The sequence below is a fragment of the Anarhichas minor genome, unplaced genomic scaffold (assembly GCF_050575085.1).
Source record: "Anarhichas minor isolate MPS153535 unplaced genomic scaffold, ASM5057508v1 ptg000030l, whole genome shotgun sequence".
Taxonomy (NCBI): Eukaryota; Metazoa; Chordata; class Actinopteri; order Perciformes; family Anarhichadidae; genus Anarhichas; species Anarhichas minor.
This window is the reverse complement of record NW_027466476.1, coordinates 10,021,697-10,046,731: the sequence shown is the minus strand read 5'-3', so window position 1 is coordinate 10,046,731 and position 25,035 is coordinate 10,021,697. Positions and strand designations below refer to the sequence as shown.

Below are 25,035 nucleotides of genomic sequence, written 5' to 3'. Positions count from 1 at the left end.
AAAGCTACAACAAGATAAATTAAGTGTGCGTCGACAGATAAGAGTTGATGCAAAGATGCAGAAGGCCTGAGCAGCTGTTGTATGTTTTGCTCATCATATTTGGAGTTGTGTACCTTGCTTGTCACCAGTCAAAACCCAGATTTTGATGTCGGCTTTGGACAGCTGCTCGATCGTCTGAGGTACTCCGTCTTGTAACTTGTCTTCTATGGCTGTTGCTCCAAGCAGCTGGACACAAACATTCAGATACATAACCGACATTCAAACATATAAAAATCCTTTTTTTACAGAGATTAACGTCAGCTCTTTTTCCTACCAGCAGATCCTTCTCGATCTCCTCGTACAGCTCGTCCAGTTTGCCCTCCCGGTCGTCCAGCGCGGTGCTGACCTCATGGTGGCGCTGTTTCCACTGGTTGAAATACGTCTCATCCAGATCCTTGTAGGCCAGCGCCAGAGTCCGCAGGCCCTCCCCTGCAAACTCCTGCACATCGGCATGCACATAGTTATATAGATGAACGCTTCACATGCAGGTTGACATGTAAACATACACTACACACATCCTGGAAGAACCAACACACACACACACACACACACAGGCTGATGGCATTGGAAGTTGTAAACAGAAACTCAGCTGTGTAAATGTTGCGATCCAGGCAATAAACTCCAACAGGAGAGAAGACAAACAGGAGATAATCAGTTGTTTAACTTTTGTACAACATGAACTGAACAAGAAAGAGACAAAATAAACGGAGCGGAAATGACTTGAAATAAAAGAGAGACAGTATGAGACTTCATCCTACTCAATGTTAACAGCTGACTGGAGCACATACACATCAGGATGAACTTTGTCTTTGTGAACACACACACCAACACACCTGACACATGACAAAGGAACCAACACACAGGCATGCAGAGACAAACATCCAGCAAGAAAGAAGAAAGACACAGAGAAGTGTTACTGACGTTGAGGTGCTCTGTAGTGACTTCCATCAGCTCGCTGCAGGACTGATGCAGCCTCTCGTAGATGATCGTGTCTGCACCTTTACAGTAGAGAGAGAGCTTCCCCTCCGGACTCCTAACTGAGCACACAAATACACACAATGCAGCTGTTTGAGAACAGTACGATTTATATAGGAACCTTTATTATTATGATATTATTCCCAATAATACATTATCAGCATACCTATGACGGACATCCTCTTGCGGACGTTGTTGAAATCCAGGATGGCCAGGAGTTCGTAGCTGCGCTGCTTTCCCATTTCCACGATGGAAACGCTGTCTGGTGTTCGTGAGCGGAAGACAAATCCAAAGTTTCTGGCCGCCGTCACCAGCGCGCCCTCATCCGGAGACTGGGCCAGGTAGAAGAGCTCCCCTGAAGGAGCAAAGAGATCAACGGAGGACGAGATTTCAGGTAGGCGGGTCGAGCTGGTGATTTCTGGTCAACACATTTTTTATTTAATCCAGTGATTCTCAGAGTGGGGTGTGTGGCCCTCTGTCAGGGGGGTTCAGGGAAATAATTAGCTATGAATTATCATTAATAATTGTGTTGTATCATTAAAAAGTGCATATCTACGTCCCTCCTCACCTTCTCTCTTCTCCTCGGCCATGACGGTGTGGCAGAGGGCCAGCAGTCTGAAGAAGGCGTGGACCTCCGGGTTCTCCAGCTTCACCGCCTCCACCAGCGAGTGGTCGTGGAACATGAAGCGGGGGTCAGCCAGCTGGTTGAAGGAGAAGTCCACCTTCTCCGTGTGCTGTAGAGAGAGAGAGCGAGAGGGAGAGAGGGGGGGGGGGGAGGAAGAGGAGGACAAGACGGAGGAGTGAAAAAGAGTGAGCCTCAAGCCTCATCGACATGATGTAACCCCTGCGACAGGAATTAGTAAATGCTCTTCAGTTATTTTTGATGACTAGATGATAAAGTTGTGAACATAAAGGGAAGCTGTGGAGTACGTAACAACACCAACAAATCACCTAATTTGCCATTTAGACATGAAGGATTGCTGAAGTCCAACTCACCTCAGTGATTTCTAGTCTTTGACCTGTGTAGTCAAACACATCCCCTGAAAAGAAGAGAAAGAAAACAGAAGAAAAGAAACATAAATGAACCAGTTACATGATGAATATAGAAGAAACACTGTTTTTATTGTTGGGATACATACAACTGTTTATATCGTAGTTATATTTCTTCACGTTTTATATTTTCTGGTATTTTTCCTTGTTGATATGAAAGAATTTAGCAATTATTAGTGGTTTTTTTCTCGACGTCTCGAATCTTACCGTAGGATTTTCCGTTGATGGAGCACTTGTTGAAGGTCATGATATTCTGGGTGAGCGTCCCCGTTTTGTCACTGAAGACGTACTTGATCTGTCCGAGCTCCTCGTTCAGCGTGGTGGTGCGAGCCTCGGCGGGCGTGTCGTTCCGCGAGTAGTACATCTTCCTGTCCCAGTCGATGTAGAAGCTGTTCCCCAGACGAATGATCTCCACACTGCCGTGAGACGCAGATACAGGAATTAAAGAAAGAAGCAGATAGAATCCGGTTGATTTTGTTGCTTGTGTTTCCTTTTGCTACCTGACGTAGAGAGAGATGGGCACCACGGTGTTGAGGATGATGACGTAGGACCAGAACGTGAGGAAGGCGGACAAGCCGGCGTTGTTTTCATCTTGCCTGGGCAGGAACACCTTGAACTGTGAGCCCTCGTTCAGCTCCCAGAAGCAGTTTCCTATCGCCAGGATGGTGCACATGAAGGCCAGGAAGCCAAAAATCTGCACGTTTTGGATAGAATTCAGAGGTCAAAGGGCGGTCCATCAAGAACGACACCTGAGCTAAAAGGGACAGGAAGTTAAAAAGGAACAGTTTGTATAACAAAAAAAAAAAAAATAATCATAATTTGAGGACTCACACAAAGGACGAGGACATTCATCAGGCGGTCTATGCTGGTCCTCTTGAAAGTGCTCTTCCCACAGTTCTGCATCAGCTTCGTCTCTGGACCTGCAAAACAAAACAGGAACAGAAACCAGTAAGTCATCATCTTCTTAACTCATTTCTTCCTCTATTTGAAGTGAAATAAGAGTCAAATCAGATGCTTCAAGTCCTATTCTTCTTATCGCTCTCCTAACAAGGTTCCACTGGTTCCCTATAATTACGGGTCCTTGAGGAATCCTTCCCCACCTCCAAACAGCACCAGTCCAAAGCACCACTCGGTGTTCCTCAGGGTGCAGCCTCGCAGCAGGATCTTCTCGTTGTCCACCGGGTATTTCTGGCCGGCGTACGTTAGTGTTCCTGTGAAGCGGTCCAGGCGGTTGTTGGGGGGTTCGCAGCGTACCTCGCCTTGAGAGGGAGAGAACGAGAGAGAGAGAGAGGCGAGTTATGACCTATTAAAGCATGTGTGCATATAGTTTATGTGTGACTATTGCATGTTTGCATACGACTAGGAATTTTTCAAAAGACCCTCTTACAAAGGGTTCATTCAAACGGATTAAAGCCAAATCAATGAGCAGATGCATGGTTCTGATGATAAGATGAGATAAAAATAAACAGCTGCAATAGAAAACTTCTGAAATGAGGGGTAGTGTTCGAATCTTGACAACATTTAGAGTTACCACATTATTAACAAATATATATATAAAAACTTTCTGTAAATTGCAAACAGCAATCTTAGTAAGTAGAAGTAGTTTTTTATTTAGTTGTCTTCTAAATCTTTGGTATGATTTGTCTTGTCCTGGTTGTACGTTGTTCATGTACTTTATATCCTGGTTTCAGAAACCTGCATATGCTACCTGCCGAAATCTGATAGAAATCAGGACACCGTTTGTGAACATTCTGTGTTTACACAAAACAGAGAGACCGAGATGGTGAGCAATCAGGACACAAATGCAAAGAGATTATCAGATACTGTGTGTTTTTATACACTGAGCTCGCTTGTAATTGGAAAAACAAACTGCTAGAGACCAGCAGTTGGTTGTCTTGTAGCAGTCTTACCGTTGAAGTCTGCCAGTTTTTCGATATCCTCTCCCAGGTCTCCTGTCACGGTCAGGGCCTGTCTCACCTTCAGGTTAGTCTCTCTGAGGAAGAGGAGGAGGAAGAGGACAATGGTAAGGAAAAGAAGGAATAGTGAGGGTGATACAGTCGAGACAAAGACAAGAAGGAAGAGAAAGTGGTTCAGAAGAGGACGAAGAAATAAATGAGGACACAAATGAAAGACAATGAAGGTGTGACTACCTGTTGATGGGTTAATTGTACGTTAAAAAGAGCTCACATCATGACGTGACACTAGAAATAGACTGACCCATCCAGTTCTGCCGTCTCGATGTAAACCAGGTTGAGAGGTTCACTGCTGGAGAGCAACAGGAGGTCGGCCTGTAATTACAGATTCATCACTAAAACCGGTTTGTCTTTCTGATCAACAAAACATTAGTGTTCTTGTTTATCATACTATTGGAGCCATATACTATATATGAACAATGTCCCGTATATTTAGACTACCGCTGCATGCAAAGATCTGTGAGATAAAGCAGCGATTTCTAGCACTAATAATAAAGTAAAGTTATAATTCCTTCCTTCTTTGATGTCCCTTATCTTTAATAGATACAGTAAGGGATATCAAATAAGGAGGTAATTGTAACTTTACACCAGTTAAAGTCTTTGCTTTTACCGATCACTTTGTGGATTTTCTTTCTTTTGCAATTGAAAAGAGGAAGTTGTCCAAACACTGAATATTGCAAATGTAATGAGGCAACATTTTAATATTTAAACAATATAAGAAAAGAAACAAAAAAATGTAATAAAACAATAAATCAAGATCGACAGGAATTTACTCACGGTGACAAACTGGTTGTTTTCCAGCTTGATGATGTCTCCCACCTGGACGTCCATCCATTTCTCGCTGCGCAGTCTGAGAACAGGAAACAGGAAACGGGCTCGTTAAGTTGAATGTTTGGACTCAGAGCTGCAGAGTTCACAGAAAAGCTTTTTCTTTTCCCTTTTCTTTGAGGATCGTCAGGAAATAAACTGGCCATAAATAAGCAGTGAACACCAAGGTCATCCTGATATTAGCTCCCTTTCCTTCACTGCATGTTCCTGTATTATCTCTCCGTCTGTCTGTCTGCCAGTAATACTCTTTAAAAGTTAGCTTTAAGACAAATATTTGATGCTTTTCAGGGTTTTTCATTTCAAGCCTCAGTTCAGAGGACATTGTTTACTTTCAACTCTTTCTAGTTTGTTAGTGATCGTAATGTAATTAATATATAATGGGCTTTTTCACAATGTAACATGTTAATTAATCTTTTTTCTCCAAAACATCATACACTTAATTTTAAAGAAATCGACAAATGAACCTTTGCACACTCAATGTTTCAGTAGATTTTTGTCGTAGAATTAAGTTATTTCACTTCTTCTCAGTTGAAATTTGATTTCTGTGAATGTTTTTCAGTTGTTTTATTATAAAATGTTGGATTTTTGGACAGTTTGTAGCTATATAAGTAACTTAATAGTCACGGTGGGGCTTGTGATGACCATTTGTCATTCGTTTTCACCTCTTACAAAATAATTGATTAATAGCGTAATTGCAAAAATACTTAATAGTCTCATCAAATTATGAAATTTGTTAGTTTGAGCACTCGCCTCACTTTAGTTTTAACTCTTGAGAAATGACATTTTACCCTCCATCAGGCCTCCAATACCAAACCTCAATCAAAATTGATTCAATGGTGCATTTCTGATAATAATACCCACATTCACAGTCTTTGCTTCATTTAATGGTAGAAACTTAAATAGTTTTCAGCTTTTTTTATTGAAAAAGAAAAGAGGTCACTCTAATAATGAATGTGGAACAATGTTTGTGCTCCGGGTCCAACAAATACCAAATCAAGCATTCCTTACATATTGAACTAAAGCAGACATCAAGTCAACAGGAAGAAAACTTCCGACCATCCTGCAGCTGCTTCTCTTTGAGCCGTAAACACTAAACAGTGCTGACCAGCAGCCAACCAGAGAAACCCCAGAGCAAACGCACACACCACATACATGCTAATGTTTTTATCCAATGCACCAAACATATCAAAATATACAGTTAGTTAATGTTGGGATCTTACTGTAAACCCACAGAGGTCTAAGCTCATCAATGTTAAACATAATATGTGGATCATATGTATTGTTGTTGTATTAAGTTTATACAGAAGCCAATAATGAACTCATATTATGTGGTCCTATTGTTTCTAGATATTCGTACAGGTTTACACTTTACAAATAAACACAAATTACACATGGTGCCTGGTTAAGGCCTGACTCTGATCTTTTTTTTTATTTTTTTTTTTTTCAATATCTCTAAATTTGGTTTTAGGCAACAAAAAAGCTTTAAAAACATGAAATAATATTGAATTGTTTTTGGTGCCTATTCAATAATCTCTTAATGGGGTGTGGTTGTGTTGGGACTTCTGTCTAAAATGCATATTTCAATCCCACTTTCACCTTTGTATAACTTTCAATTTTTATATTTTTGGACAAACTCACTGGAAATCGTCGACCTTTCTTGTATATTTTTAGAGTATATTCCTGTATTTTGACCCATCTGTGTATTCCTCGTGTGCTAAATAACCTAAACTCTATGTAGTGCCGCCAACAGGAAGCAGCTGCAGGATGGTGGGGAGTGCTTGTTTTCTATCCTGTTTGACCCGAGCTCTGCCATTCTGAATATGTGAGGTATGTTTGGTTTGTACATGGGCTCTAATGGGCATGATCCACCCTTAGAGCTGATGTGACTTTAATAAAGCTAAAGGGCACCCAGGAAGGTTCCCTGAGGAGCACCAACCTGTACAGAAGGATCACAATGATGCTACACAAAAACAAGGATTTAGCTACAGGAAACTTTGGATTCATGAGCTCAGGTTTATTTCCCATGATTCACACGAACAAACTTACTTTCTGTCAATAAGGACTTGAACTTTTCTGTTGTTGACTTGTTTGTCGCTCCTGTGGCGATTCTGGAAATGACACACAAAAACACACACAGTGAAACAATGAGTCATAAAGGAACACAAGGAACTCGACTTTACCAACGAATAACTGATTACCAGCTAACATGTTGTGTTCTCATTTTTCACAGAGATACTGCCGATGTGTGGGAGGAGGTGTGATGTTGGAATGACAGTATTAAAAAAACGGGAACCTCCCATGAGAGACATTCAGCTGTATTAGACCTTTGATTTTTACTGAAATCTCTACTTCCCTTCCAACCAATTATGAGTCTCCACCACGATGGCGGCGCCTTCGCCTCAGTCTGTTTCTGACTATTTGTTTCTGTGAGAGAGACACACAGGCAGCTCCAGAGACAGTCACGTGGTTTCCCCTTTTTCTAATCACCAGCACTTGTGTTTCTTCACCGTTTTCTGATGCAATTTTAAACGCTACTCTAATGGACAAGTTTATTGCTTCATCCTTATAGTAACTACTCAATTAACTATGATAAATCATTAAAATTGCACAGGTCAGATATTACAAAGAGCCATAGAAGCTTTGCCCAAAATAGAAGCTCTCAAACTTCTCTCTGTCGAGTGACGAAGGTTAAATACAATAAAAGAAAGTTAAAATTCAAAGGAACATCGACTTGTTCTTCCAGTGTCATGTGGGGTTTTTAGTTTCCCGTTCTACTTTCTGGCAGATCAAGTTTCTGTTTTTGGTTGCCTTCCTAATTTATGATGCAGGCAGTTATAGATTCCCAACTCTTTTGGCTTGTGATCCTTTAAAACAAAACAAAACAAACCTCCCTGTCCTCAGATGTGTTTCAGCAACAGTTGTGACTAGTTTTATCAAAAACAATGTCCTTGTTTTTAATAAAAGAATTTCTGAAAAGGTGAAATCATTCAGCCATTTACAAGGAAAAAACTAAGATTCGAGGGAAGACAAAATGTTTCGTGAATCGTACATGTTGTTTGACTTCAGGCTGCTTCTTTGTTAGACATCATGGACTTTACATTACATGTCATCCTCAGATGTTACTGATGCTTCAGCTTAACTTTAGTAAGGAAAACAAAAAAGCATGGTTAATATATGTACAAACATCTCTACTACTCTGTGTAGTGCTAATGTTTTTTTATGCTTTCCTCTTCTGTTAATCATCTCAAAGTTATTTTTCTAGGGGTAACCAACCAATTTGGGAGCCACTGAATCGGATGATTAATGTTGTCTAAGCGTGAAGCAAATGGAAAATAAGGATTGATCCCAATTAAATGCAGACATTTTATCCACGGACACAAAATTAAGCGATCTCATCAGAATAATCGAAGAAATACAAAACCTATATCTACTAAATTCCTCCAGTTCAGTAGGTGGGAGCTTATAACATCTGTCCTTTCACAGCAGCTTTCCCAACAACAGTTATTTCAGCATCTGTTGTGCGAGGTCATCCACCTTGCCATACACGGTCAGTCTGGAGTTTGTGTGTACCTGCTCCGATCACCTCGAGCCTGAACTCAGTGACTTCATTAAAGGAGCAGACGGGTACCGGCGGCGAGAGAGGGGGGGCGTTCAGGGTCGCCACCTCTGCCAAACAAAAGGACTCTTGTTCTCCTCAGTCAGCTAATGTTTAACTTATGACAACTTTTATTTCCTTTTGGTAGTTTGGCATTATGTTATTGGATGCCACACACACACACACACACTCTTGTTTGGCTGGCCTTGACGGCTGAAACGAAAAGTAATTTTCCTTCCATTGTGTTAGAGGAACATTTTGCTTTGTTTTGGTTCCCGTAAGCGATAAGAGAAAAAGAAAACAGTTCGTCAATCATTAACAAAAAAATAATCTACTTCCAGATGAACTCGCAGTGTCGGTCAGCCATGATGTCAGGGGGGGAACTTTTGTTATTTCTTCATCAGTCTCACCTCCCTTGTGATGTCATTTCTTTGTCACTAAAGAAGAACTGCATCAGCGCAAGATTTTTTACAAATATGGCAGATGAAATAATTCTACCGAAGATGGATCCTTTGATTAAAAGACTGAATGTAGTGTGTTGATTTTCAAATTATATTTGCCAAAACGCGTCTTGAAATAATGGAAACAAACCACCAGCCTGCGGTCTACTGATGATAAAATGTGCTTCAATCAAACAGAGAAACAGTAAATATGACACAAAGGCAGACTGATAAAGGCTGGTTTCAGGTCACACGGTTAAGAGGAGTGTGAAGTGTTTTGTACATGTGACAGCTGATACTAGTGACACTGTTTTAACCACAGTCAGGGAGTAAATGTTGATTATCAGCTACACGTTAAAAATACACATCATCAAGAAATCAGCTGGAATGTGTTATCCTTACTTATTTTTCAGATGACGGACCAGAGGAGTGGGTGTGTTTATCTACATCGTCAGCTGGGCAGACACTTTAAAACATTTTAGCACATATTTCATAAATTGGGACTATTGCCTGAGCGATCTGGCTCGCTGTTTTGCAGGTTGAGCCTGTTTTAATATAATTTGTGGAGTATTTCATATATATATATATATATATATATATATATATATATATATCGTGGTCGGTCAATGTGAGCTTTAAAGTCACAGGTTCTTGTTATTTTTAAGTGGTTTCCAATCGTTTCCTTTTCTGGTGTTGGTCTGTGAAAGTCTTGGAAGCTAAAAACACTGGATCAAGTTTATGGAAAGATCCCCTTCAGTTAATGGTTAAAATAGACCAGTGTTGACGGTTGGTAAGAGACAGACTCGAAACCAAAGTCTTTGTTCTCAAAGTCTCAAGCTTTGTAAGGGCAACCATCCATTCTCACGTCTGACGACACCACGCTACTTCCACCTTTGCTGCTGGAAGAGGACAGTCTCAGTTCACATGACCTGAAGAAGTCACTTGTTGGGAAAACGTAAACAGATATTGTTTTAAGCCAGTGGTTCCCAAACTGAGAAGATTTTCCAGACTTAGAGACATGTGCTGAGTCTCTATATCTATGTAAAATCTTTACAGAAAACTTTGGGACCCACTGTTTTAAGCCAACCAAACTACCAACGCTGTCATTTTTCAGATAATGATTATTAATGTTTGTTAAGTCTGCAGTGAAATCGGCTTCGTCGAGCTTTAAATCAACTGTGAACCAGGAAGTAAAAACAACCAGTACATGTATTGCATGATTCTTCTCTTTCAGTATGCGTAATTTGATGCCAGCATAGATTCAGGAGCAGATCTTTCTTTACTGTACTTATACCTCAAAAATCAAAGAGGTTGAATTTGTTCAAGGTGAAATGCTACACAAAACACGTTCGCTTACGATATCGTCAGTGGCATCCTTGGCAGCGGTGACCGTCAGCACGAGGACCAGAGGTACGACTGTGGTGAACCAGGACAGAGAGGAGATCTGAGGAATCACCTGAAGAACACACACACACACACACACACACACACACACACACACACACACACACACACACACACACACACACACACACACACACACACACACACACACACACACACACACACAGAGAAAACTGTCTTTAGTTCCCTTTAGTCTGAGGTTTATTTTTGCATACAATAGCTCGTGAAAGGTGAAACAAAAAAGCGAACAGGGGATCCAAAGGTAAGGGGACTTCAGTCAAAAGAGGAAATGAGGACAAAGAATTAAAAACAAAGAAAACATTGACATGACATGACATCAATGAAGACAGCAAACAAAAACAGGAAACAACATGACGCACAAATAACAAGTAAGAGATTAAATTCATCTTAAACTGCTCCGACAGGAAAGATTGTGGTAAAAAAAGAAAGAAGTTTGTGGGAGATTGTGCATTATGTTAATTAGGGTCAAACTTGAACTTGAAGAAAGACATAAATACTCTGAAAAAAGTACTGTTTAAAACTGGTTCTCACGTTTTTAAAAACTGAATACATGCACAATACCAAAATGAGCACAATTTAAACTAGATTTGAGGAAGAAGACAAATCATTGTTGATCAATATATTGTGTAACCCCTGTGTATCTGCATTTCATTCAGTCTAGAAGACGAGTTCATACTGCGAAATAACATTGCTTTTCTTGATTTCAAGATAAGATGAGATAAGATAACACGTTATTTAGCCCAAAGGAAACTCTTGTGAAGCAGTTGCAAATATATAGATTGCAGATAAACCAAAATATAAGCAATACAAATTGTCAGTAATGTGCAAAAAAGGTGCAAAAAACAAATGTACACATTGCACAGAAATGTAAACAGGTTAACGGTAAGTGTCATAAAAATAACTGGTTAACAGTGACGTGCAATTCAAAATATAAAAGGTGCCAATTTTTGATTGTTGCTCAAAAACTTGCTTCCAGATTTCAATGAAATTTATGAGAACATGTGACAAGGAGGAGCTGATCAGTGTTATGTTTTGAATCAAAGAACTGTTTAAAGTTGTTTCCTGTTTTTTTATTAAATGTACAATAAAGACCCACTAAAGACCAGACAGATTCTGATGCATGAAAAGTAACATGGACGTTAGCTTACACAGAAAACATATGAAACTGTTGCATGTCATTAATTTTAAACTGCTGTCCTCTGTGGTGCAACATGACAGTTCTGCAAACGATGAGGCAACTTCCTGTACTGGATATCCCACTTCCTTAATCTCATTGCACATGATTCTTGCATATCCTGTTTGGTTAACACACAGCTACACTGCGAGGAAGAGCAGTCGGTTGCTGCGTGTTGTGTCCTGCTGGATTGTGTTTGTGTGACAGTGATTGTGTGAATGGCCAGCGACAGTTTTATATTAGAAATAGTGTCATTTCACTGTGATTAAAAAGATGGTCTGTGTGGTTTTAATTGCAGGGAAAGGAATATGTTTTACATTCCGCATAATGAGTACCTTTACTTTTGGTACTTTAGGTATATTTTGCTGATAATACTTCCGTGCTTTTACTCAAGAACATTTTTTAATGCAATACTTTCCTTGTAACAGAGTATTTTTTTACACTGTAGTATTGTGGGCGTGAAGCTAACATAACAGGACTAATTTGCATTTCATTATTTGAGACACATCAAACGTTTAGCATTAAATAAGCTTGACAGTTGGATGGCAGTCCTGTATGTCTCCTGCATGCGTGTGCATTTGTTTCCCTCACCTGGAGGGCCAGCAGAAACAGGAAGTAGGCGTTAGCGATCCTCTGGAATTGCTCAAAAAGGTTAAGAGGTAGGAAGGTGAAGGGGTTGTACTTGGAGGTCTTGATGGCGTTCGTCTGGAAGAGGTTAAAAGAGTGGGAGAATGAAGTTAAGAAAATGTTTTTTGGGGGGAATGAATATACTTATGGACCCTTAACAAGATAATTTAAGTTTTATGTTACAGTGAGAAACTCAAAAGGCACTTATTGGATCTCACGTTATGTTGGAGGAATCTTAAATTAGGTTCTGGTTTCTCGAGTGTGTCTGTGGTTAACGTGCTGAAAACATTTTGTCTGTGAGAAACTGCAAACGACCATTAAAACAGGAAATGAAAATACTCCATCACAAAGTTCATAGAACATTTACAACACCTCGCATCCATGCTGTCATTATCATTAAAGTCAAATTCATAGAATAAATGTTACAGCTGAATGAAGGCATCAATTAGTTAATAAATGGTGACTGTTGCAGGATTCATTCTTTTCCTTCTCACTGACAAACGAGACGGCTCAGTTTTGTAAAGCACTGTGATCAATACTTGTATTGAGGTATTTGTATTAAAATTATTTTATTTTATTTTATTTCAGCGTTAAGATGACCAAAGCTAACATTGTAAGTGGTCAAAAAGTTGTTTCAGAAGGTTTTCTATCCTGAGAAACAGTTCTAGAGAAAGTCCTTTTAGCTCAGCAATAAGACACATAAATATCTATATCACCCATTAAAGAGCAATATAGATATATCTTACAGAAAACAATGTCTGATAGTAAAACAAGCAAATAAAACACAATAACTGGGTTGCTGCTGGGGGCGTAAACCGGCCACAAACAGACAACCACTGGTGGAAACATACACATACTGGAGCTCTACGTGTTAGGTCTGTGTGTGCTGCTTGTGTTATTCTGTGGACAGTGTTTATTTGAACCCATAAAAGCTGTATTATGGAAATCTGGCCCGATGCATCCGGGATGATAAGACAGATGCATGGTGGGTAATCACATTCATGGCTTAAACAAATATTTGCCTTCGTTTGAGGTCCTTTGGACATTTAAAAGGGCAACATTACAAAATGTTTTCTTAAGCTGGAATAGTTCACACTGAAACTGTTACCAACTGAGAACTTTATCTAACAGGATTAGACAACCTTCATATGATCGCTGACGTAATGCTCTTTGATGTTTCAAATCCACAAAAAAACAAGCTAAATATTGGTTCTAGTGCGTTAGGTGTGAAATAAAAGCTAAATTAAAAGGTGAAAAGGTGTCAATAATGATATAAATATGTGTTGTGTGTGATTAAACAAACTGATAATTCATAGGTTTTGGAGGCTGTTCCTTTGGTGGTGCTGTTATTGAGTTACGCTGTTACTTATCTTCAGTCTAACCTCACTGATACACAATCAGTCAGCAGCTCAAGCACTTTGTTTCTACTTTATACACACTTTGTGGAGATCATATGATTATTCTGGCACCTAGTGTGTGAGTAAAAGATGAATATCTCACTGAAGTAGTTCAGTGAATTTATAAGAAGTGCATTTTCTAGAAACACTTCTCGAGGTAAATTAAAAAGGCATAAAATTCCCTCTGGATGAATCCCTAAAATGTTGAGGTGAAGCAGAGGCTCAAACAGAACTAGACGGCAGATTACGGCGCCTCAGAAAATTCGAAATGTTAGAAATCTTTGTGTTATAGCTTATTTGTGAATGAAAGATGTTTTGACTTTACGAGAGTCTAGTCCGGTGGGAGGAATTTTTTCTGTTCCAGGTGGATCTTATCAGGAGGCTGAAAGCTCTTAACCAGCCGGTCTGTGACTCCCATGTCCGCTTATCACTCGGCCTCTTTACTAACAACAACACCGCCCACAGATTTTGATCCGACTATAAATGTTTAAATTCACAAGGGAAAATGTGTCACCCATATTGGCATTTCCCACTGTAGGTGTATCCCTGCGGAGTAGTATGCAGAATGATTTTAACCCATTGAAAGTGAAAATAGAAAAATACAAGGTGAGGAAAAAATGCACTCATTTAAGCATTCTCCATTTTCCTTTCCAGGTTCTTCAGCTCCATTTTCTGTGTGTCTTTAAACATCTGCCGAGTATTTATTTTGGTGTGTATAAATATCAACATTTTCCTTGTTATATTGTTTTACAATTATAATTTGTTTATCTGTCACCTCTGTTCTGTTTTATTAGGGATAAAGTTTTTCCTCATTTACTTATTTTATTGTCTTGTGAATCTGTTTTGAAATGTGATATATCAATAAAGTTTAGTATCTTTACTATCAATTCCCAGTTCATAATATCTATTTATCATTTCAATATCCAATTTCCTTTACTTCTTTTATTTACATTTCATGATGTCCTATTTATCCTGAATAGTACAGCAAAATGATACTTTATTTACAAGATACTTTTTAGTTCCATTCACTCTTTCTGAATAAAATCGACGTTGACCTTTCAGAAGTGACACCTCTTACACACCTCATGGCCTAATGTAACCCTTTAAGAACCAATCAGAAAACACCAAAACGCATGCAAGTCATCCATGCATTCGTGTATCTTGAAAACCTAACAGAGTTTTCACCTCGAGTGCAGCAACACAGAGAACAAACCGAGGAGAATGAGTTTACCCAGAAGCCACCTCTCCTCTTTGTCTCTGGCTGACGTCCAGTCTCCTGAAAACGTCCAGACACTCAAGCAGCAGGACACACCCCAAAGGAGAGTTTCTCTTCTAAATATTTGCACTGATAAGTGCTCGCAAACTGTTTTGTCTATAAGTTAAGTCGGCTGTTCAAGAGTCAACAACAACTTACTGCATATCTAAAGGGGAGGTTGTACTCGCGGTCGTTGGCGCGGAGTTTCCTCTCCAGCTCTGCATGATTTGAAAAGACAGAAAGAAGTTATTGTTATTAATTTACATTAATTTACGAGTGAATGTTCAGATGAATAATAGGAACCTAACCCCCTGTGGTCAACAGTATGCTTGACTTTGTAAAGCGCTCTCAATTTTCTATCTTTTGAAAGAAAAAAATGTTGTGATTTATTTGGAATATTAAATAATTTGTGACAATCGTTGACAAGGAGCTAACATGTTAGCATTGTCAATGTGAGCATGCTAGCATGCTAGATTAGCATTTAGCTCAAAGCACAGCCTCATGCCTGCAGACACTTACAGTGTGTCCCAAATCCATTACTACATACTAATGCAGCGCTCGGTGTACTCTTATGTACTAACTACATCAATACTAATGCAGCGCTCAGTGTACTCTTATGTACTAACTACATCAATACTAATGCAGCGCTCAGTGTACTCTTATGTACTAACTACATCAATACTAATGCAGCGCTCAGTGTACTCTTATGTACTAACTACATCAATACTAATGCAGCGCTCAGTGTACTCTTATGTACTAACTACATCAATACTAATGCAGCGCTCAGTGTACTCTTATGTACTAACTACATCAATACTAATGCAGCGCTCAGTGTACTCTTATGTACTAACTACATCAATACTAATGCAGCGCTCAGTGTACTCTTATGTACTAACTACATCAATACTAATGCAGCGCTCAGTGTACTCTTATGTACTAACTACATCAATACTAATGCAGCGCTCAGTGTACTCTTATGTACTAACTACATCAATACTAATGCAGCGCTCAGTGTACTCTTATGTACTAACTACATCAATACTAATGCAGCGCTCAGTGTACTCTTATGTACTAACTACATCAATACTAATGCAGCGCTCAGTGTACTCTTATGTACTAACTACATCATTGTCAGTGTACAGTTAGTATACAAAGATATCAACATACTTTACCATTTCATACAAAAGGGCAATGACACAATTTTACTTGATGTCAGATGTGACTTAAACTTGAAAAGCTGCCAATTAAATCCCAAAAAGGGAGATAAAAATGATTTAACTATACATATATATGGTTTTACAAGATTATTTGGAGCCGTTTCACCACCAACAACTTATGCGAGTAGCTTCTTCCTTTTCTTTATTTATTGCAGAATAGTATCCATAAACAACCCACTTTAAAATCAACCGTTTGTCATTTTTATTTGTATACTATTTGTCTAACGATGAGTAAAACCCATGTGGTGAAGTCTTACCTCTCTCTTTCTTCCTCACACATTCCACGCCAAAGAACGACATCTTCTCTTCCTCTTGCTATCTGTCCATCATAGCCGTCTGTGAAGAAGAGACAGCTGTTACACTGTGGCTGAACAAACTCTGAGTCACCAAATATCTCCATCACCAGAAAATAAACACACACACACACACACGCACACACACACACACCCCCGACTGCTCACGTCAAACATCGGCTTTCTCCTGGAAACTGGAGTTTATTCGTCATTGCTGTTAAAGTGAGAATGACTTAACGCCCTCCAGCTGCCATTAGGACATTTTCCGTAATGTGCCCTATGAGGTAATCATTCCCCAGTCGTATGGCTTTTTAAACTAAGGTTAAAGCAGGTTTGAGGTTCCTTCTAAAAATACATTTTATATCTGACTGGAAAAGTGTTTGAGAGGAGTAGAGAGAAGGTGTAAACATCCACGTAAATGAGTCATTTATTACAAAAAGGTCCACCGTGCGTTAAGAGAAATAATCACCTGAAAACCAGACATTTAGGACGTTTAGGCTAATCCATTGTGCTCTGCATGCGTGGGTTCAAATCCAATCCTCCAGTCAAGTTTACTTTAGTCTGCCATGTTTACACGTCAACAAGCTGCATTCTTAACATGAGTCTTTCGTTTTGATTAATGAATTTGAATTGAACGCTTTAAAGTTTTTATTATAAAAGAAAAATGTAAAAATGAGATTGCTCTTATGGACCAATGTAGACTGCACTCAGAGAAAAACTACAATAAGAAATATTCTAAATAAATAAAGGATCTCTTCCTCATTGATGTCCTGAAATGATTGAGTTTTTACACATTTCATTCAACCAAACATCTGAACTGGACACTACATTGAACACTCACTGGGGTTTTTGTGTTACCTGCAACACATGAATGAATAAAGTGAAGATGCTGAACAAACAGCAACAAGGAATTAAAAAACGTGTTGAGAAGACAAGAGGAGGGAAAGCCTCGTTTTAAGACTTGCGTCCATTTACATTCACTCCACTAAACGGGCTTTTTTCTGCCTTCACTTCCTCCTTTTCCATCCAGAAGTCATTACTTCAGGTTTGCATCAGCCCTCGAAGCCTCTTAATGTGTTTCCCGTGTTGGGCAGAGTGACTCAGCGGGAGGCTCCAGACGTCCACTCCTTCAAGCTATCTGCTCCTTCTGAGTTCAGAATCCGGAGCCACCTCTGGTCCCTGCGGTCCGGCTCAGCCGAAAAGAAGCTGTTGGCACGCCGCTGTTATTTTAGCGGCTTCCCTCTTACAGCCCCGACACGCCGACCCAACAATCATCCCTGGTCACCTGTGGTTGCTCTTTACCAGCGGCCCGAAACCCAAATGTTAAATCCAGTTAATGGTTCCGAGCCAGTGGCTCCAAACCTGGTTCCCCTCGAGGAGTTGCAAACTAAACTGCACCCAGTGGTTAAAAGCAACCTAGTATATTTACTCAAGTACTGTGCTTAAGTGCAATTTTGACACGCTTGAGTATTATCATTTCCTGCTACTTTATACTTTATGCTTCACTACATTTCAGGGGGAAATATTGTACTTTTTACTGCATGACATTTATCTGCCAGCTGTAGTTACTTGCTGTAGTAACATACATATGCTTATATGATACGATGCAGTACTAATCTACCCAGTACACAAAGTAAAACATTTACATTCATGAGCTACAACATTAAAATGCTCTTACATTAGTGAAAAAAAGAATAATATAATATTCCCAGTCTGCATCATGAGTACTTTTACTTTTGATACTTTAAGTACATTTGTACAATTGTGAATACAGGACGTTTACTTGTAATGGAGTATTTTCAGACTATGGTATTTCTAATTTTACTGAAGTAAAGTACTTCTTCCACTTATGACTGTAACCAAAATATGTTAATTCTGTGCAAAAAGACACAAAGCGATATGTTGCTGTAACGAGAAAATCTTCTTCTTAAAACCGAATACTTATGTTGTGTCGCAATAATGAGAAAGTGATGTCATTACATGAAAAACATCTCGTTGTATCGGGAAGAGGATCTTGTAAAAGATTCCCCAGAGAAAATAACTTAATGAAGTGCAAATGTTGTCATAAGGGAGGGTGTGTGTGTGTGTGTGTGTCTGTGTCTGTGTGCGTGTGTGCGCGTGTGTGTGCGTGTGCGTGTGTGTGTGTGTGTGTGCGTGTGTGTGTCTGTGTGTCTGTGTGTGTGTGTGTCTGTGTGCGTGTGTGTGTGTGTGTGTGTGTGTCTGTGTCTGTGTGTGCCCTCAGCCCATGTTGAGGACTCCTGGACAGGAAGCGTGACGTCAGGGCTGGAGCTATAAATATCAACCACATGTGTTTGTTGAAGAATGTGTGTGTTTTAACGGGAATGCCGAGGCTCTGTAAAACACACACACACACACGGGCAAGATGGTGTGTTGTTTGTTATTGTTTTCATGTGTGTGTGTGTGCATCTGTGTCCACATGGTCCTTCTGGTGTTTTGGGGTTCTCATGTGAACATTTTAACACAACTGTACAGAGAGTAAATGTAACTTGTAACCGCCCAGCACATGTTCACTCTTTGACAAAGCCCCGACATAAAAACCCAAAAGCAGACAGTCCACCTATTCATTCACTCTAAATGAACCACCCAGTTTAGTCCACAGCCAAACACACAGTCATGTGACCCGACAACGAGAGCCATTTAAACCCACTGCAGTCATCGAGAAGATTTAACGAGGCTTTGAATTTGGACGTCGGACGGCGTGGGGAGTGTTGGGGAGTTGTTTTGGGAGTTTCACGCTCTTGGTTTTGGCAGATACTCAGACTTTCCAGGCTTTACAGCGCAGACACACCACAGATACACAACTGTGACTTAGTTATGGAGATACTGGGAACACAACATAGCTCTGGAGAAAAGTAAAGTTACTCTAGAAGTGCTTGTTACCTGCATGTACTATCTATATAATAACAAATGATCAAAAACAACAATTTACTCTTGTACAAAGTACTTCCACCACCTGTAAGTTCACTGAGATGTGGACTCGACTCGAGTCACTGTTTTGATAACTTGCAACTTGGAATAAATGACTTGAGACTCGACTTGGAAGTTGAAGTCTCGTGACTTGACTTGGATCAGATCGTCATCATGAAGCCTGTGCCAGGAGCCCTCTCTTTCGGATTTACACATATGAAGGAAAAAGGCGGACCGCCGAATGCAAGACCTGCTCATCAAAGATTTCTACAGCGAAGAGGTTTGCCTCTGCCATTTGGAGAGGATTATTCTGCTTGTGTGACTTCTAAATAATAATAAAAGCCAGTTGTCTATTTATAAATGGAGTGAACCTGATTTTAATGCTCCGCCAAGGATGAGAAGTTGTAACCAGAAGCTGAGTTAAATAATAACTCAGCATGAAGACGAGGATGCTACAAGCAAATCATACATTACGCTCATGGTGCTAGTGGTGCCGTTTGTACCACATGTCCAGTCAGCTGTTCTGGCCGCTCTTCCCTTCATGACTATATCATAATTAAGGATTCACGTGTTCAGTTATAACTGCCGATTTATACTAAAGGACTTTGGATTACCTCACAACGACGATGTAACTCTGAGAACGATTAATGCAAACTTGTTCACTGCAAACAGATTATAGACACAAGCACGTTTCAAGGATCTGCAGATTTATATTGTACACGGTGCAAAAACTCGATGGAAGCCAATGACGGAAAGTACGATAACACCTCTAAATGTGACGCTCCAGTTCCACTTCCAGCCAGATGTTCTACTTGTGGTGTTTAAATAGGTCGGAAGGTTAAAAACTGTTTCACATGTACCTTTAAAGCCACAGTGGGAAAACATAAAGTGGGTCTTGAATCACAACACTTCGCGGTTTACCAATAAAAAACGGTGATACTTCAGCCACACGTCCTACTGCTCCATCTCAGCTTTTATTTTCTCACGCACGCACAAACAACAAACACACACGCACAACCGTTTACTTTCTAAAGTGGAGGCAACAAACACTGGAATTAATGCTATTCCAGGCGGACAAAGGTGCAGTAACAGTATCCCAGTGTCACAGCCACCTGTGACTGGCTCAACAGGTCGGAGGTCACACAGATGAATGGCTGTCTTGTCCGATTAGTGATCTCTGGTTTCTCAAACTCAACAGTGCTCCATTATCAAGACTGACCGCTTGTTTGCAGCTGAAAGAAACTACCTTTTCCTCTGAGTGAGTGTGTGTGTGTGTGTGCAGACAGATGCCTTTGTATCGAACTGACTGAAGAGCCCTTGTTATCCTTCTATTTACTCCAACAACAGCTGACATTATATACATCCTCAGAACATAATATAAATTACTGGGTGCAAACTTTTAATTTAATGTCGCGAACTTTTGCTCTGTGTTGAAGACGCAGTGACACTCAAACAAGCACCACTTTCCATTTTTCAGTCTCTTATCTGAAAGATATCTTTACCTCGTTAACAATCGGAACAAAAATGAATTAATCTGTAATTTACAAGCAAAAATGTGAAACACTGTCTGGTTCCAGCATCTCAAATGTGAGGATTTTCTGCTTTTCTTTGTCATATAAACTATGACAGTAAACTATGTCTTTGGGTTTTTCACTGTTGGTCAGACAAAACAAGAAACGATGGGCTTTGGAAAACTATGATGGATATTTTTATAATTTTCTGACATTTTATAGACAAAACAATTAATCAGTAAATTAAGAAAGGAATCTGCTGATCACTCCAAATGTAAATGATTGTGAAAAATACATTTTAAAAGCTACTTTAGCGGAGGACTGCATGTTAATGGCCTAACATATTTGGTCATTAAGCATAAAAAAAGCAGCCATCATGAATAGCTTTGCTCTCTCTCTCTTGAAACATGCTGCAGTCCAGCACGTCCAAACCACTGCTGTTATCAAAACTTACACCAGTACAATGACCTGAAACACACCAAGCAAAACAGTTCTAACAGCGATGCAGTTCGACTATAACAACGCCACAAACACTTGAAACAACTGGGGAAAGATTGCAGATGTTGCGTAGTTGTTTCTGTAGATCAGCCTATCACACGATCACCCACAGTAACAGATAAGCCAATGAGCACAGCTGCTGTGTTTTCAGCATGTTTCCCCTCTGCGTGTGTGTTGTCTGATAGCAAACAGAGCTCCGGATAAATGAGGTCCACTCTCAAGGAGGACGAGGAGAGAAAGGTGTGCAGAGGAGAGAGAGTTAACTCTTTCCTGTGTTTCCAAGAGTCGCTCCAGCGGAGAGACACTTCATGGCTTCTTGAGCTCTCTGAATATACAAAGAGCTTTAGGTAAACGTTAAGGGCGTCTCAGGTTTCAAACATTAGAGGCATGGATGGATTCAGAGACAGTGGGCCTCTGAGCTCAGACATAAGTGGCACCCCCAACCCCCCCTACATACGAGCAAGACACCCAGACTGGAAAGAATGACTACAGCAGTCATTTTGCGTCCCTTTGTAGTCATTTCCCCTATTTCTGTGGTCATTCTGATTCCTCTGTGTTTGTTTTGAGTGTCTATGTAGACATTTTTTATCCCTTTGTGATCATTATGCGTCTTTGTCATTTATTATCTCTTTATAGCCATTTTGCATTCCTTTGTAATGTCTTTGTTTTATTGAATCTTTTTGGTCATTCTGCATCTCTTTGAGGTCATTCTGCATCTTTGTTGTTGTTTTGAGTCTGTTTGTGTTCATTTTGAGTCTGTTTATGGCTATTATGCATCCAATTGTGGTCATTTTGTGTCTCTTTCTGTTTCCCATAGTAATTGTGTCTCTTTTTGTGGGAGTTTTGCATCTTTATGTAGTTGTTTTCCATCTTTTTCTTGTCGTTTTGAGTCTTTCTGGTCGTTTTGTGTCCATGTAATTTCATTTTGTGTCTCTTTGCCTGACAGGCTCCTTTCATAATCCGTTCATAATTAAACGAACCACAGAAAGGTGTCTGAAAGATCTCCTTCATAAAGCATCAACAAACTCTGTAACAGAGTATGAAACTCACAGAAACCTTACTGATGTATTCTGTTTAAAGTGTTTATTTAAATCTCAGAAGAGAGCCTGGTTTGGTTTTTAGAGAGCATATGTTTTCTGTCTCATCTCTTTCAACAGGTACTTGTCTTATCAGGCTGCTGGCTAATAATAGCTGAAGCCCCATACTAGCAACTATAAGCATAAAGCCATAGAGCGAAGCAGAGCTGTAATGACTAGTCAATTAATCCATTAGTTCAGGGGTGTCAAACTCATTTTCACTCCGGGCCACATCAGCATCATGGTTTCCCTCAAAGGGCCGGTTGTAACTGTAAGACTGTATAACTGTAACTACTCCTAACATATTGTTAAATAACTCTCTCTGCATTTGATTATTGTTTATTCAAGTGTAAAAATATTGTACATGCAGTTATATAAATGTAAAATGATATTTAAGCACATTTCTGTTATTATAACATAAATCATTTTAATTTAGGGTTAAGAAACCCACATTACTCTATCAAAGATCAAACTTTTAAAGAAAATAACAAAGACAAATATCATCAAACACAAGTTATTACATTAACTTTGTTCAAAGCTATTTTTGTCACCTCTCTGCATCACTAATGTCCCGCCCTGCCGTCGTCCCGTGCATGGCAGCTACATCCAAGAGCTCCTCACTGAGAGTCAGGTCTGCCTTGAGCCTCTTACAAACATTGATAGATGATGTATCTCGTCTCTTAGCTAGCTGTGTTGTTAGATTGCTGCTAGTTCCTGAACTCGGTCTGCGATGGTGTTTCTTCACAAACTGACATTTGTAAAAGTCTGTATCTGGTCGGAGCTCACCTGCTCACATACCTTTAGCAGCACTGGGCTGTAGCTTTTGTAAATATATTCTGCTGTGATTGCAGTCTGCCTTTTAATTCTTGGACAATTTTATGTTTTTCTTGGAGGCTAAATTTAGCTCAGTGTTTGGTGTCAAAATGCCGACGTGAATTGTATCTTTCATCACCGACACGCATCATGACACAGAAGACAGACCCGTTTTTCTCCTTGAAGCACAGACATGTATTCGCTTTCCCATCTTAAATTACATCTTCTTCCCTCTGCATCAATTTTTCTCTCCGTGGACATTTTGGGATTATTTGTCGATCTTTTTCAACTCAATCACTTGTTGGAAAACCGCTTTACGGGCTGTCCACCTGTTTTAAAAAAAAAAGGTAATAACGAATTAACCATATTGTTACCAAGTGACTGTTAGGAGCACAAGTAATCAATGTCCAGCCACGGTGATAATACTTCACAACATGCTATCTCATAATTTCAACTTTCTATCTCATAATTTCGACCATGGGGATATTTTTATTTTCAAGTGTAACTTTAAATTTTTTTTCCAAAATAAAAAAATAAAAAAATTATTTTTTGCTGGTGGATTCGCGGGCCACATAAAATGACGTGGCGGGCCGGATTCGGCCCGCGGGCCTTGAGTTTGACACGTGTGCATTAGTTGGTCGACAGAACATTAATCTGCAGCTATTTTGATAATAAATTGATAATTTAAGTCGTTTTAAGCAAAAACGTGACGGTTCTCAAAAGGGAGAGCTGGCTTCTTTTGCTAAACTAAATATCTTTGGATTTCAAAACAAGACTTTGATGATGATCACTGTTGGACCAAACAACAGGTCAATTAAATAAAAATAATCAGCAAATAAATCAGTTCATCTTCATCATTACCGTGTCAGTCAGCTTCTCTCTGTGGGTTACACGGTACATCCTGTGTAGTTCAGATCGTTGGCCAATGCAACGGATATAACAAAGGAAGGCAGGGAGGGAACAGTAGCACAGAACCAAACCGGATCAAAGCTTTCACCTTCTATGATTATTAAGAATTTCTATGAAGCTAAAAGTCTTCACAAGCAAACCTTCCTGTATGAAAACTGCAACGGTTGATTTTGCAAAACACTTAAAATTGGGCGTCTGTGTTTTTTCACCATATCTGCCCTCAGATTTCAGTCTGTTACATTGACTCAACAATCGCAGGAAGTAGCACTGATAGAGAGTTCTTACATTGTCCCCAACAGCAACTTCTGTGGAAATCAGGGCACGTACGGTATGCCATGAATAACGGGGCTGTGCGCCACTTCAGGGGGATTCAGGGGAGACAGCTTTTAGACCAGCATGCAACTCTAATGCAGCTACTCAAACATGCACTGCTAAGTAAGTCGACAGTCTCCAAACCGCGCGTCTGATGTCATTACAAGTACATTTCTACGTGTATCTTCCCTCCAGAATACTTTAGATTTACCCTTTTGGACAATAAACTGACGTCATATGCAATCACTTCTTTACATAAAAGGGAAAGAAAGATTAAAAAAAAACTAAAGAGAGAAATCCAAACTGTGCCCTAAACAGCAGAAAGTGAGTTACAGTTTATCAATACAAAGCAGCTTATATTGAACATGTAGAGGTGTGTTCAGAAGGAAGGTTTAATATATTTTAGAGGTGGTGAGATTCCACACAAAGTCGTAGGAAAGGTGGCACAGACTTTAGTAAAGATGTGTCCGTCTAAAGTTTAAAGTCTTGGGTAAAAAGTTTTAAATAGACCAGCATGGCTGGAAGTTATCCAACCGTAATGTGTCCCACACCGACTACCAAAACCTGTCAAGTTGTATTAACATAAGATTATATTACTACTGCTTTATTAGCTACGTCAGGGCTGCAACTAACTATTTTTGGACTGTTGAAGTAAAAGCCTACATGTATTGTTGCTTTAAAAAAAAGGTTTATCTAGGTC

At 39.6% G+C, this 25,035-nt stretch overlaps 1 protein-coding gene across 1 annotated transcript in view; it reads right to left on the bottom strand.

Annotated features, from left to right (window-relative positions):
* Window positions 1-25,035, bottom strand: part of LOC142964186 (phospholipid-transporting ATPase ID-like) — a 34,586-nt gene that overhangs the window by 5,734 nt on the left and 3,817 nt on the right. The window contains exons 2-19 of the mRNA XM_076104399.1: window positions 16,253-16,331; window positions 14,938-14,996; window positions 12,091-12,204; window positions 10,258-10,356; window positions 6,912-6,973; window positions 4,815-4,887; window positions 4,282-4,352; window positions 3,975-4,057; window positions 3,165-3,323; window positions 2,896-2,984; window positions 2,565-2,758; window positions 2,272-2,480; window positions 2,011-2,054; window positions 1,583-1,748; window positions 1,181-1,369; window positions 961-1,076; window positions 314-478; window positions 114-225 (exon numbers count right to left, since the gene is read on the bottom strand). Coding sequence (XP_075960514.1) covers window positions 114-225; window positions 314-478; window positions 961-1,076; window positions 1,181-1,369; window positions 1,583-1,748; window positions 2,011-2,054; window positions 2,272-2,480; window positions 2,565-2,758; window positions 2,896-2,984; window positions 3,165-3,323; window positions 3,975-4,057; window positions 4,282-4,352; window positions 4,815-4,887; window positions 6,912-6,973; window positions 10,258-10,356; window positions 12,091-12,204; window positions 14,938-14,996; window positions 16,253-16,295 — 2,047 coding nt within the window. The 5' untranslated portion in view covers window positions 16,296-16,331. The remainder of the gene's footprint in view (window positions 1-113; window positions 226-313; window positions 479-960; window positions 1,077-1,180; window positions 1,370-1,582; window positions 1,749-2,010; window positions 2,055-2,271; window positions 2,481-2,564; window positions 2,759-2,895; window positions 2,985-3,164; window positions 3,324-3,974; window positions 4,058-4,281; window positions 4,353-4,814; window positions 4,888-6,911; window positions 6,974-10,257; window positions 10,357-12,090; window positions 12,205-14,937; window positions 14,997-16,252; window positions 16,332-25,035) is intronic.